This window comes from Syzygium oleosum, unplaced genomic scaffold, assembly GCF_021117445.2.
Source record: "Syzygium oleosum isolate NSW1041296 unplaced genomic scaffold, Sole_v2.1 Sole_v2.07, whole genome shotgun sequence".
NCBI lineage: Eukaryota > Viridiplantae > Streptophyta > Magnoliopsida > Myrtales > Myrtaceae > Syzygium > Syzygium oleosum.
The window spans coordinates 759145-772235 of record NW_026607491.1 but is presented as its reverse complement, the minus strand read 5'-3'; the positions used below and the strand labels follow the sequence as shown (position 1 = coordinate 772235).

Genomic DNA, 13091 nt, shown 5'->3' with positions numbered 1-13091 from the left:
GCAGTCACTTCCACCACAAGTTCAATTGGCTGAGATACCTCCTCCACCATCGGTGCTTTCTCCCGATGCCTGGTATCCCGACTCGGGTGCCACACATCATATTACCAACAATCCTCATCAGCTGTCCTCAGTTCAGCCATATCATGGCACTCAGCAGGTCACCATAGGTAATGGGTCAAATCTTCCCATCACTCACATAGGTACCCTTATTACCCGTGATTTCCGCATATCTAATATCCTGGTCGTTCCGTCTATCACTAAGAACTTAATTTCTGTTCGTCAATTCTCTGCTGAAAATTCATGTGACTTTATTTTCTCACCGAACTGTTTCTTTGTGAAGTGCCGTCGTACGGGCAAGATCCTTCTCCGGGGGGACATTAATCAAGGCCTTTACGCACTCTCATCATTGTCACCTACGTCTCCAACCTGCTTCATTTCTCAAGTGGAGTCACTCACCCATTGGCATCGTCGTCTTGGTCATGCCGCATTTCCTACTATTTCAAGAATCTTCAATAAGTCGTTAAGTCCTGTTCCAGTTTGTTCAGCTTGTCTTTCCAGCAAGAGTCATAAACAGTCTCATCCACCGACCACTAATAGGTCCAAGGCTCCCCTAGAACTAGTTCACTTTGATGTCTGGGGGCCTGCTCCTGTCACGTCGTCCCAAAATAATAAATACTATGTTTGCTTTACGGATGATTACTCTAAATTTTCTTGGTTTTATCTTTTTCATTCTCGCGACCAATTCTTATCCATTGTCACTGTTTTCCTCACCTTCGTTGAAAATCAACTTAACACTAAGGTCAAAGCTTTTCAATCTGACCGTGCGGGAGAGTTTATCTCTGCACCGTTTGTTCATTTATTGCAAGCGAAAGGTATTTTTCACAGGACCTCCTGTCCACGCCTACCCCTTCAGAATGGCTCAGCCGAGCGCAAACATCGCCACATAGTTGAAATGGGACTCGCGATGCTCTATCATGCTTCTGTCCCCTATCATTATTGGGACTTTGCCTTTGAAGCAGCTGTACACATTATCAATCGGCTGCCCACACCGGTTCTGCAGAATAAATCACCATGGGAGATTTTATTTCAAATGGTTCCAGCTATTGCTCATCTAAGAGTTTTTGGCTGCACAGTGTATCCTAATCTTCGACCCTATGCGAAGAATAAACTGCAACCAAGGTCACATCGGTGCATTTTCTTGGGCTACCCATCAGGATACAAAGGATACCGGTGTTATTCCCCTCAGCATCGACGGTTCTACATTGTTGCTGATGCCGTGTTTGACGAATTAGATCTCCCTTATGCGCAAAACACTCCGCAATCATCTTTGGAGGCTGCCGCAACCATTCAACCGCTTATTTCTGCTGAGTTGTTTGGAACTCCTTTGCCACAGCAACCACCACGTGAGCCTTGTTCTCTCTCTAATTGCGATTTGCAGTCTGCTAATTCCTTGCTGCAGAATCAGCGCAGTTCAGGTGTGTCCGAAACCTCACTGCATGAACCCATTGATGGGTCTCCCTCTCAGTCCGCAGCTGCACCAATCCTGACAGTAGCTTCTCCGCCGAATCCACCAGCTCAGCCGACACATCCTATGGTGACACGCCTTCGTGATGGCACTTTAGCCCACAGACACATTCGCAGTGATCACACTTATGCGTTGGCCACCTCTGTGTCAGATTTTGTCACACCTTCTTGCTTTAGTCAGGCTGTGAAAGATGCAAATTGGCGTGCGGCTATGGCGGATGAATACACTGCCCTCATAAAAAATCAGACCTGGACATTAGTGTCCCCTCCTCCGAATTGTAAACCCATCGGCTGCAAATGGGTCTTCCGGGTTAAGCTCCGTGCTGATGGTTCTCTTGAGCGGTATAAAGCCCGATTGGTTGCAAAGGGATTCCATCAACAAGAAGGCATCGACTACAATGAGACTTTCAGCCCTGTCGTCAAGCATGTGACAGTTCGCACTGTCCTCTCTGTTGCCTTTTCTCGTGGGTGGCAACTCCGGCAGCTTGATGTGAAGAACGCCTTTCTTCATGGTCACCTAACAGAAGAAATTTTCATGGAGCAGCCCCCTGGCTTTGTTGATTCTGCTCATCCCCGCTATGTCTGCAAATTACAGCGATCTCTTTATGGTCTTAAACAGGCTCCTCGAGCCTGGCATCAACGCCTCAGTGCTTTTTTGGTTCAGCTGGGCTTCATTCCTTCAATTGCCGATTCATCACTCTTTATTCTTCATACAGCTCAGCATAGTATTTTCCTCCTGGTTTATGTTGATGACATTATTGTCACTGGGTCACCTAATGCGCCATTGTCGGCTCTCATTAAATCTTTGTAGCAGGAATTTTCTATTAAAGATCTGGGAAAGCTTCATTACTTTCTTGGCATTGAAATAGACCGGACAGACCGAGGCATTATTCTCCATCAGGCTAAATATGTTGCAGATTTACTTATGCGGGCCAAAATGACCGAGGCTCGTCCTGTTTCCATGCCATGTACCACTTCGACTTGTGCCCCGTCTGCTCATCTTGGTGCATCCTTCTCCGATCCATCGCTATATCGCAGCATTGTAGGGGCTCTACAGTATCTCACGCTCACTCGCCCAGATATCGCATATGCTGTCAACACAGCTTGTCAGTTCATGCACTCTCCCACTGAGATCCACTGGCAATTTGTTAAAAGGATCCTTCGTTTCATCAAAGGCACTCAACATCATGGTATTCTCTTCACTCCCGGCTCTTCTTTTCAGTTGCATGCTTTTTCCGATGCGGGATGGGCTAGTGCTCCAGATACTCGTCGCTCTGTTGGCGGGTTTGGCATCTTCTTGGGTTCAAATCTCATTTCATGGAGCTCCCGCAAACAGCGGACCGTTGCCCGATCAAGTACCGAAGCTGAGTTTAAGTGTCTTGCTGATACCACTGCAGAACTTATTTGGATAGAAGCTCTACTACGCGATCTTCATGTTCGTCTGCTTGCTCCTCCTGTCCTTTGGTGTGATAATATTTCTGCTATCTATCTAATTGGCAATCCCATCTTCCATGCTCGCACTAAACATGTAGAGATTGACTACCACTTTGTGCGCGAGCGTGTGGCCAAAGGACAGCTTCATGTTCAGTACATCTCCACTCATGATCAACCAGCTGACATCTTCACTAAAGGCCTCTCCACTCCTCGGTTCTGTCTTCTTCAGATCAAGCTTACTGTGACTCCTGCCACATCAGCTTGCGGGGGGATGTTAGACAGCAAGGCTACAGCTCAGCAGAGATTTCCTCCATGATTATTTTCCTGTATTAGAGATATAGATATATTTAGGAGATTTTGTCTTGATTTTGATTTGCTGTAATTGATATTTGTTATTTGTTACTTTAGATAGTTAACCTTTAAAGCCTATAAATAGGCACATGTATCTTTCATTAGCGATGTATTAGAGATATAGATATATTTAGGAGATTTTGTCTTGATTTTGATTTGCTGTAATTGATATTTGTTATTTGTTACTTTAGATAGTTAACCTTTAAAGCCTATAAATAGGCACATGTATCTTTCATTAGCGATGTACAAAATATTATTAAAACACAATATATGGCTGCCTTTAGCCGCAACTCTTGTTGCCTTGAGATATTAATTTCTTGAGGTTTTACAATAACTAGTGGATTTTAGTTTGATATGAGGCTATTAATTTGAGGGAATGAAGGTCAAGGGGGTTAATCGAACCATTATATGTCTATTTGCAAATTCTTCTAACTCCTAAATTCTTTCATCATCTGTTTTATAGAAGCCTATGTAACTGCTACCTTGTTTTCATTCTACGAAAAGGATTTGCTCTAAGTCTTTTTTCGCGAAAATTTCTAATTAGACCAATTCACCTCCTCTTTGTCTTTGTGTTAGGCGCTTCAATCTATGTCTACATACGATTATAAATTTATTACCATAATATGCAGAAGAATTATAGATTGAGAAATAGAGATTCACTAGGATAAGAATTCGTTAAAATGACTACGAAAAGTAAATTACTTGGTAAAAGTTGCAAATGAGCATACCTCGTGGCTGAATCTTAACACGACCATGAAAAGTTAAGTACTAGTACTAGATCAAGTTTTGCATGCCAACTTGTTGTGTGAGTTAATCTGGCGCGAACTTTGCAATGCAAAGTTAGACTTTCGGGGTCATCGCACCTAATTCCATTCACTTAACTTCATGAACCCGGCTTTTCTAATTATGCATCTGCGGATACTGATCTACCATCTCCAACCTGGCAAATCTGACAAATTATAAAAGTGATGCTGCACATTAGCGACCACGACACTAAATGGACATGAAATCTGAAGCCCTAGTGGACCCCATTACTCGCAGTGCACGTAATTGCGAGGCATTGGATAAGCAGTTGACGTGGCAACTGATTGGCCCCCATCTCCCCAAATGTGCATTTCAGCATTCCTAGTTGCCTTTTCATTTTTCAAAATTACCGAACGCACGGAAATTATTTTTAGTGAGTGTCATATTACGATGTTATTGATTTTTAAATACGACATATTTATTTAAAAAGTCGTTTATATTTAAACATATCAATTTCATAAGTCAAATTAATAAATTTAACATTAATTTTTTAGACATTCTCCTTCTACACGATTGAACCATAAGACAGCGGTCAACCTTTCATTTGAAATGCTTTCTATCACTGCTTGCAAACTTCGATGGAAAATAACTGATGGAATGGAACGGGGAGGAATGAATTTGACTCCAGTTATCTCGTTGAATAATTTGTTAGCGAAGTTGGAGTTGCCATGTGGATTTGTCTGACGTATTCAATACACTCATTTAGGAGTAACATGGGCAACACGTTAGGAGTCCGCGCGCAATTAATTTAAGCATTAGGTAAATATAAATTTTCTTTTATTTATTAATTATCACCTATACATACATCTCCTCCAAATGATGGCTAACTTACCCTTCTTGGACTAAACAAGCTAATATATAGAGCACCCAACATATTGTTTAACCGGTCGCCTTCTTATCTTGTAAATCAATGCTTGTATTCCCTAGTATCGCATTCTTGTATATATTACAACGTATGCAACATCTTCTTCTCCTCTTTGATGTGGACATGGCTGCCGAAGACATTTTGGCGCATGCAGAGAAGCAGAATCCCATAGGCGGGCTCACGACAAGAATTTGCTCAGCGTGCGATAAAACGACTACAACTTTTCGTTCAAGGGGAGTTATAGGACTCATTATACCAATCCGGCAAGCTTGTTCCAAGTACTACACTGTAGTTCACTTGGGGCCCCATTAGCATTTGTTTGGGGTCTCAAAATTGAATTTTTAGGGGTGTTTCAGAGCACTAGACAATTTTAGAGCCTTTTTCAGAGTTATTTTTGCCCTTTTTATGATTTCTTAGTTATTTCCTTTTTTTTTTGCTGTTTTACCCTTATTTTATTTCTGAATTGTTCAGAATTTCCTAGGGTTATCCTGGTTGCCCCAACATCTATTTGTTATGTTTAGTAGAAGCACTCGGTTGCCTCTTTTTCATAAATACAAGAGATTAAGACATTCCTTTCTGTAGGGCTTGTGAGCCTTGCGCTTTGTGCGCATTGTGAGTTGTGACTCGTATTTATCATTTCCTTTGTCGTACTATCCATGCTCACTAGCTTGGCCATGGAAAAAGCTAGTGTTACGCTCGCATTGCTCTGGCATGGGTTAATGTAGGCTTGATACACACACTCTTTTTAAGTCGGATATCCTATAATACTACATATGGTAATTTCAAAGCCTACATTACATAGCACTGGTATGAAGTATCTATATTTGTCTTAGTTGGGATGCACAATAGAAGTCCAATATCTTAATCGCCAAAAGAGTGTTTAAGCTCAAGTCTGTGACATGTTCTGATCGACCTATCTTCACTAATAGCTTAATCTATTGAATTGTTAGTGCATTAGATATATTAATTGTTTGATTGGTCACAATTGCCCAATTTGGGGTTTCCTTTGTCACTAACACACTCACATGTTAGCCTTAATAATTTTCGGAAATTTACATGGTTAACATATGATATGTGAAAGGGAAAAGTGTCAAAAAAGTCATAAACCTTTTGCATTGATGCCAATTTAGTCCTAAACCTTTTTTTTAAGGCCAATTCAGTCTTAAACCTTTTACATTAGTGCCAATTTAGTCATTCGACACGTAAATAGCTATTAGCTGAAAGAATTGAATTGGCACAAATGCAAAAGATTTATGACTAAATTGGCACCAATGCAAAATGTTTATGATTGAATTGACATCAAAAAAAGGTTTAGGACTAAATTGACACCAATGCGAAAGATTTAGGACTGAATTGGCACCAAAAAAGGTTCACGACTAAATTGATACCAATGCAAAAGGTTTAGGACTTTTTTGACACTTTTCTCCTAAGTGAAAAAGGAAAGAAATAGTTACAAGCTGGCTAGTGTGCACAGAATATTAATAGTAATTAAGAAGTGAAATATGCAAACTCGCTGATTGAACTACTAAATAATCTAATTAACTTTTTATACAGAAAGTGCGCACCCAGTCTTACTTTTATTATGTCAGCATATAAGTGGGGTGTTAAATTAAACTGCACTGCCCTTAGGGGAAAATTACTAAAAAAGTCCTAAACCTTTTGCAATTGTGCCAATTCAGTCTTAAACCTTTTTTTTTTTGCCAATTCAGTTCTAAACCTTTTGCAAACCAGCCAATTCAGTCCTTTTGGCCGGCCGGCTGACGTGGCGTCGGCCGACGTCCACGTGGCAATATTTTAATATTTTTTTTATTATTTTCGAATTTTTTTTCCTTTTTTCTTTTTTTTTCTTTTCCTTCTCCCCCCTGGCCTATCCAGCCAGGGGGGAGGCTCGCCGGCGAGGGCCCAGCTCCGGCAAGGTGAGCTGGGCGATCTGGGCGAGGGCGGAGCTCGCCCAGCCATGGCGAGCTCCGCCTCGCCGGAGCTGGGCGAGGCTCGCCCAGGGGCGGAGCTCGCCCGGCCATGGCGAGCTCCGCCTCGCCGGAGCCGGGCGAGGCTCACCCGGCGCGGCGAGGCCCAACTTGCCATGGGCGGGCGAGCTCCGCCCTCGCCCGGCTCCGGCAGGCGGAGCTCGCCTAGCTCCGGCGAGGCGGAGCTCGCCTTGGCTGGGCGAGCTCCGCCCTCGCCCAGCGGTGGCGAAGGCCCTGCTCGCCTCGCCGGGGCTGGGCCCTCGCCGGCGAGCCTCCCCCCTGGCCGGACAGGCCAGGGGGGAGAAGGAAAAGAAAAAAAAAAGAAAAAGGAAAAAATTCGAAAATAATAAAAAAAATATTAAAATATTGCCACGTGGACGCCGGCCGGTGCCACGTCAGCCGCCCGGCGGCCACGTCAGCGCCGGCCGGCCGGCCAAAATGACTGAATTGGCTGATTTGCAAAAGGTTTAGGACTGAATTGGCAAAAAAAAAGGTTTAGAACTGAATTGGCACAATTACAAAAGGTTTAGGACTTTTTTGGTAATTTTCCCCTGCCCTTAGTAAATGTTAATGATTGTTCTTTTTTACCATACCGTAGCGTCTCTCTCACAACTTTTATCACCAGCACAATCTGGGGGAGGCATATGATGCATTAAATTGTAATGAAAGGAGTCCTTTTTCTTTTCCAAAAGAAAATTTGAAATTTTTTCTAAGGAAATGTGAAGGTTTAGGGTGCGAATGGTAACCATTCTGCTCCAGAAATCAAATTCTTGCTAGAAATTGATTTCTGAAATTCTTGCCAGAAATTGATTTCTGGAGGAGAAATCTGTTCAGTAAAACATGACTAATTTTGCTCCAGAAATTGATTTATGGAACAGAAATCTATTTTGATTTGTTGATTTTTTTTGCACCTAAAAAAATTTAAATTTTACTCAAAGTGGGTGGCCACATGTTTTATAAGCCATTCTTTAAAGTTTTGAAATTTTTGATTTTTTTAATTTTTTTTGGCACCTAAAAAATTTTAAATTTCACTCAAAGTGGGTGGCCACAGGTATTCTAAGCCATTTTGTGAAGTTTTGAATATTTTTATTTTTTTTTATTTTTTTGGGCACCTCAAAAAATTTAAATTTTACTCAAAGTGGGTGGCTACAGATATTCTAAGCCATTCTGTGAAGTTTTGAAATTTTTTATTTTTTTATTCTTTTGGGCACCTCAAAAAATTTAAATTTCACTCAAAGTGGGTGGCCACATGTATTTTAAGCCATTTTGTGAAGTTTTGAAAATTTTTATTTTTTTATTATTTTTCTTGTTTTTTGCACCTAAAAAAATTTAAATTTCACTCAAAGTGGGTGGCCACAGGTATTCTAAACCATTATGTAAAATTTTTTATTTTATATTTTTTGATTTTTTTTGTCACCTAAAAAAATTTAAATTTTACTCAAAGTGAGTGGCCACAGGTATTCAAAGCCATTTTGTAAAATTTTGAAGTTTTTGATTTTTTTTTTATTTTTTTGAGCACCTAAAAAAATTTAAATTTCACTGAAAGTGGGTGGCCACAGGTATTCTAAGCCATTCAGTGAAATTTTGAAATTTTTGATTTTTTGTTTTATTTTGGCACCTCAGAAAATTTAAATTTCACTCAAAGTGGATGGCCACAGGTATTCTAAGCCATTTTGTAAAATTTTGAAATTTTTGATTTTTTTCATTTTTTATTTCTTGTAAAAAAGGAAATTTGGGCTAGAATGCATTCTGGAAGAGAGAAGCTACAAAAAGTAGCTTCTCTTTTTTGGGCCAAAACTCATTCTGGAAGCAAAAATTCATTCTAGAGCAAAAAAAAGAATGAAGTTTTACCAAACGCGTTTTTATTCCAGAATGCAAAAATTGCTCCAGAATGCATTCCAAAATTATTTTAACAAATGCATTTCTGTTCCGGAATGCATTCTGGAGCAGAATTTCTGCTCCAGAATGGATTCCATGCGTGCCCTTAGAGGGAAATCTCTTGACAATAAGCAGTAAAATTGACCTATGAGAATGAGAAAATTTTTAATTAATAAATTTAAGAGATTTTTAAATATTAACTGATTATTGATAATATGTCGATTTAGTAATATCTAAAAGGATAAGTAGTAAAATTAACTTTATGAGGATAAGAAAACAATTACATCTATAGTTTCGCATAAAATTGACTTTATTATGTATAATATGTGATGTGATATACATTTATAGGAAAAATCTAATCATATATATAGATAATAATATGGACAAAAATTGATTTGTGCGCTAATAATATGATAAGCAGATAAAGTCAAATTACTTCGACTCTATTCAATACAACAAGTGGTAAAATACAACATCATAGTTAAGTTACTTAAAGCATAATAAGTACTATAAAAAAAACGACTAAATGGCTTTCGTATATAAATAGTGCTTTATAATTTTGATTTTTGTAAACTATGACATGGAAAATATTTGGTAAGGGTAAAGTGAATTCATAGAAAAGACAAATGAACCCACAATATTCAATTATCTTTCAAATGATATGTACTATTTCGAGTGATATTTTCAGTTACAATTCATGTTTACTGTCACTGCAACAAGTCTAAAAATGCTATTTTTCCATAAAAGTTGAATGTGCAAGAGTACAGAAGCAGTTCTAATAAACATAAATTTTAAAAAATATTTATGTACAATATCCATGAGAAGGCAATGCCAATATACTATTGCATGGGGTAATATTAGCTTTTACTAGGGTAAAGCTGTCTCTGGAAAGTGTAAACCCATCGTGTACTCGTGACACATGGGGCTTTAAGACATTTAATGCAGTATTAGGGTTTCTCCACATTGAATTGAATGCCCCACGCGGTTTTGTGAGACAATAGTGAGAGATTATTTGCCCCATTTGCACTGTAGCTGACTCGAACTCGTTCTGGTGGGGTGTTAAATGCTTCTCTTTGCTGTCATCTCTTTTGACTCTCGGCCTTCCCTTCTTGGTCAGCCCCATCTCACACATCTCACTGTCAATCCACATTTCTCTCTGATCTCTTGCTCTCTTTCTCTCTCCATTATATAAAGCGAAAGGGTTTCAGGATTAGCACATGGACTTGGACCCTTGTTGTCTCTGATTCTTGTTTTCACTAAGGGAAAAATTGCACATGTAGAAAAGAGAGGAAGGAGAAAAAGAAAAGAAGAAGAAGGCCACTTGAAGCAAACGGAAAGACATTATTTGCTGAGAAGTGAAAAGACGGTTGAGTGTTTTTGGAATGGGTAGACCACCATGCTGTGATCAAAATGGGTTAAAAAAAGGTCCCTGGACTCCTGAAGAGGATATCGTACTGGTGACTTACATTCAGGAACATGGACCTGGGAATTGGAGATCTATTCCTACCAAAACAGGTTTAGTGTTTCTCTCTCTTTGATTTTTCTTTAATGTAATTAAGCACCAAGTTCAAGCCTTTTGTTATCTTTTGGAGCATAAATTTTGACTGGAGTCTCATATCTTGTTGTTCCATGTGGATGCATTTCAGGGTTGCTCAGATGCAGCAAGAGTTGCAGGCTTAGGTGGACTAATTACCTAAGGCCTGGGATCAAAAGAGGCAACTTCACAGATCAGGAGGAGAAGATGATCATCCACCTTCAAGCTCTTCTGGGCAATAGGTGATTACCAACCCAACCCCTTTCTCTCTCTCTCTCTGTCTCTCAATCTCCTTCTACCCACAAATTCTGATAAAATTTTTGGGAAAGATGTTATCGAGTGCATGAAGCGAATAGCTTTGTTCATAATCAAGTGACCCAGTAGATTGGTAACTTTCATGAGTTATCTTCAAGCAAAAATTTCAGTTGCCATTTTCCTTGTGACTACTTTTCTCCAAAATTATGCCACATTTGATTGTAAAATCTAGAGGGTATACAATGCCATTCACCTTAGCAGTGTGAGAACACCTTTGACAAACATTTTTTGGGAGAATAATAGATATATACATAAGCATTTAAGTAAATTGTCTATATGAAAAATATATTTATTAGTAGCTTAGATAGTAGTACATATATATATTGATGGTTCATTTACTTCTGGTGCAGATGGGCTGCCATAGCATCATACCTTCCTCAGAGAACTGACAACGACATTAAAAATTACTGGAATACCCATCTCAAGAAGAAGCTCAAGAAACTAGAACTAAGCCCTGATGAAGATCCAATTCCAATGTCTAGAGGTCAATGGGAAAAAAGGCTCCAAACCGACATTCACTTGGCTAGACAAGCTCTGTGTGATGCCTTGTCTCCCGAAAAGCCCTTCTCTTCGTCCGGTCTCTCCAAAGCCACACACAAGCCTTTTCCTGGATCTTCTGTTTCATCAAAACCTGTCCAAACACTGACGACTAATTACCCGTCGAGCACCGAGAACATAGCTAAGTTGCTCAAGGGGTGGACGAAAGATCCGGCAAAGCAGGCTTTGAGAACGGTGGCAGCGGATTTAAGCATCACTGATTCGACATCTTTAGGAGGAGGGACGCCGAGCAACGGGACTGAGGTGTCCGATAATGTGTTCAAGTCACTAATCAAATTGGAGTCGTTGGATTCTTCGACTTCTGGTTTCTCCCGATCCATGTCACCCGAGATTAGCCATCTCCAAGATGAGAGTAAGCTGAGGTTTGGCGGCGACGATCAGGAGCAATTGTCATTGCTTTTTAATTGGTTGTTTGATGAAGCAGGGAAAGAGCAGCTTTACGATCTCCCAGTGGCTGATAATGCAGATTCTTTCTGACGTTCTTTAGTCTATTTCCAGCTTCATGATTATGACTCGATTCATGATTTTTTTTTCTAGCTTCATTTTGGACTCTAGCGATTACAATTATTCTATTCTTCGGGTATGTCCTATGTGATGCTAAATTATGACTGTAAATCTTTGACGATATCATTCATATTCTTGATTCGTCGAACAAAATTTGGCGATGGTTTGATCAGAAAGTGAGATTCTTCAGACATTCGTGTACGTGCTATATCTATGCTTCCATGAAAAATTACCTTTACGATTCATATTACAAGAGTTGGTCTTGTAGCCAAATTAGTTGGACATAAAAAAGGGAAACTCACCACGTTTTGAAAGGTTAGCCATGGATGGATCTGATAATACCAGGTCCTACTATAACGATGCTGTATTCCAAACGTTTCATATACCTATGATTGTCCACCGTCCCAGTTACAATTATTTTTTTCTCAAGTGATCTGGCACTATGTTACTCGTAAAAATTGAACACTTGATTCAAAAGCATGCGAGTTACTTGTGATCATCACCTGACTGACTTATTCGGTGGGCTTCTCGGAAGACAATCTGACCTAAGGACTATGATTCTTGTTTGGAGTTCATGTCAAGAAGATTAGACTTTTCTTATGTGAATCTTGTTAATAAGTGCCTTCATGGCATGTGTTAAAAATCAAATACATTACTTTTCTTGTGTCATGTATATAATGGTTTGAAAAATCTAAACAATCTCTTAAGTTTGTTTGATGAGGACTATAAAGGAACTCGTTAAATATAAGTGATAGGACAATCACTAAGAAACCGGTGTGAATTTGGTGGCATTTCCGTGGGCTTTAAAAGTTTAGGTGTCGCGCTCAGAATTGAAGGGAGCAAACAAGAATAAGTAGGGAAAGAGAAATGAATCACTCTCTGAAGGACTGAATCTTAGGCATAAATGAAATCCAAAAGGAGAAAATGTATTGGGAATCGGCAGGTTTTGTCTTTACTCTGTAATGCCCATGTGATGCGAGTTCAAATTTTCTTCTCTTCTACAGCTGGAGCTGGGGGCTATAATCTTCATAGCAACTATTTGTGGAACTGGACCGCTCTGTATAGTCATGGACGAACTATTTGCCTTCATTAGCGAACTAAGGAAAAATAAAAGAAAAGAATTGGAATATGGATAGCAAATAAGACCGTGAAACCCTATGAATGAAAATGTAAGAGAAAGTGACCACAATTTCCCTCATAAGTTGTATGACAATCTTACTTGTAGGTCCTCAATTCCTGCAATATTTTCTTCAGGATGTCACAAAATTTGACTTACAAGAAAATTGTATAGGAATTTTGTTATAACGAGTGCTTTGAGAGTACTCGTTAAGTAACTGAAGAAAAGGACTATGCAAGT

The 13091-nt window shown here is 39.6% G+C and overlaps 1 protein-coding gene across 1 annotated transcript; it reads left to right on the top strand.

Annotated features, from left to right (window-relative positions):
* Window positions 1-9936: 9936 nt before the first annotated feature.
* LOC115688159 (transcription factor MYB96-like) lies at window positions 9937-11923 on the top strand. The gene is made up of 3 exons (XM_030613916.2): window positions 9937-10338; window positions 10470-10599; window positions 11023-11923. Exons 1-3 carry the CDS (start codon window positions 10206-10208, stop codon window positions 11705-11707), a joined length of 948 nt encoding a protein of 315 aa, XP_030469776.1. The 5' UTR covers window positions 9937-10205; the 3' UTR covers window positions 11708-11923.
* Window positions 11924-13091: the final 1168 nt, after the last annotated feature.

What these genes read in the sequence shown, in the direction of transcription:
- LOC115688159 (XM_030613916.2), top strand. Translation starts at nt 10,206, where the DNA reads ATGGGTAGACCACCATGCTGTGATCAAAATGGGTTAAAAAAAGGTCCC. An exon ending in ATCTATTCCTACCAAAACAG is followed by an intron (nt 10,339 to 10,469) that starts GTTTAGTGTTTC and finishes GATGCATTTCAG; the next exon opens with GGTTGCTCAGATGCAGCAAG. An exon ending in CAAGCTCTTCTGGGCAATAG is followed by an intron (nt 10,600 to 11,022) that starts GTGATTACCAAC and finishes CTTCTGGTGCAG; the next exon opens with ATGGGCTGCCATAGCATCAT.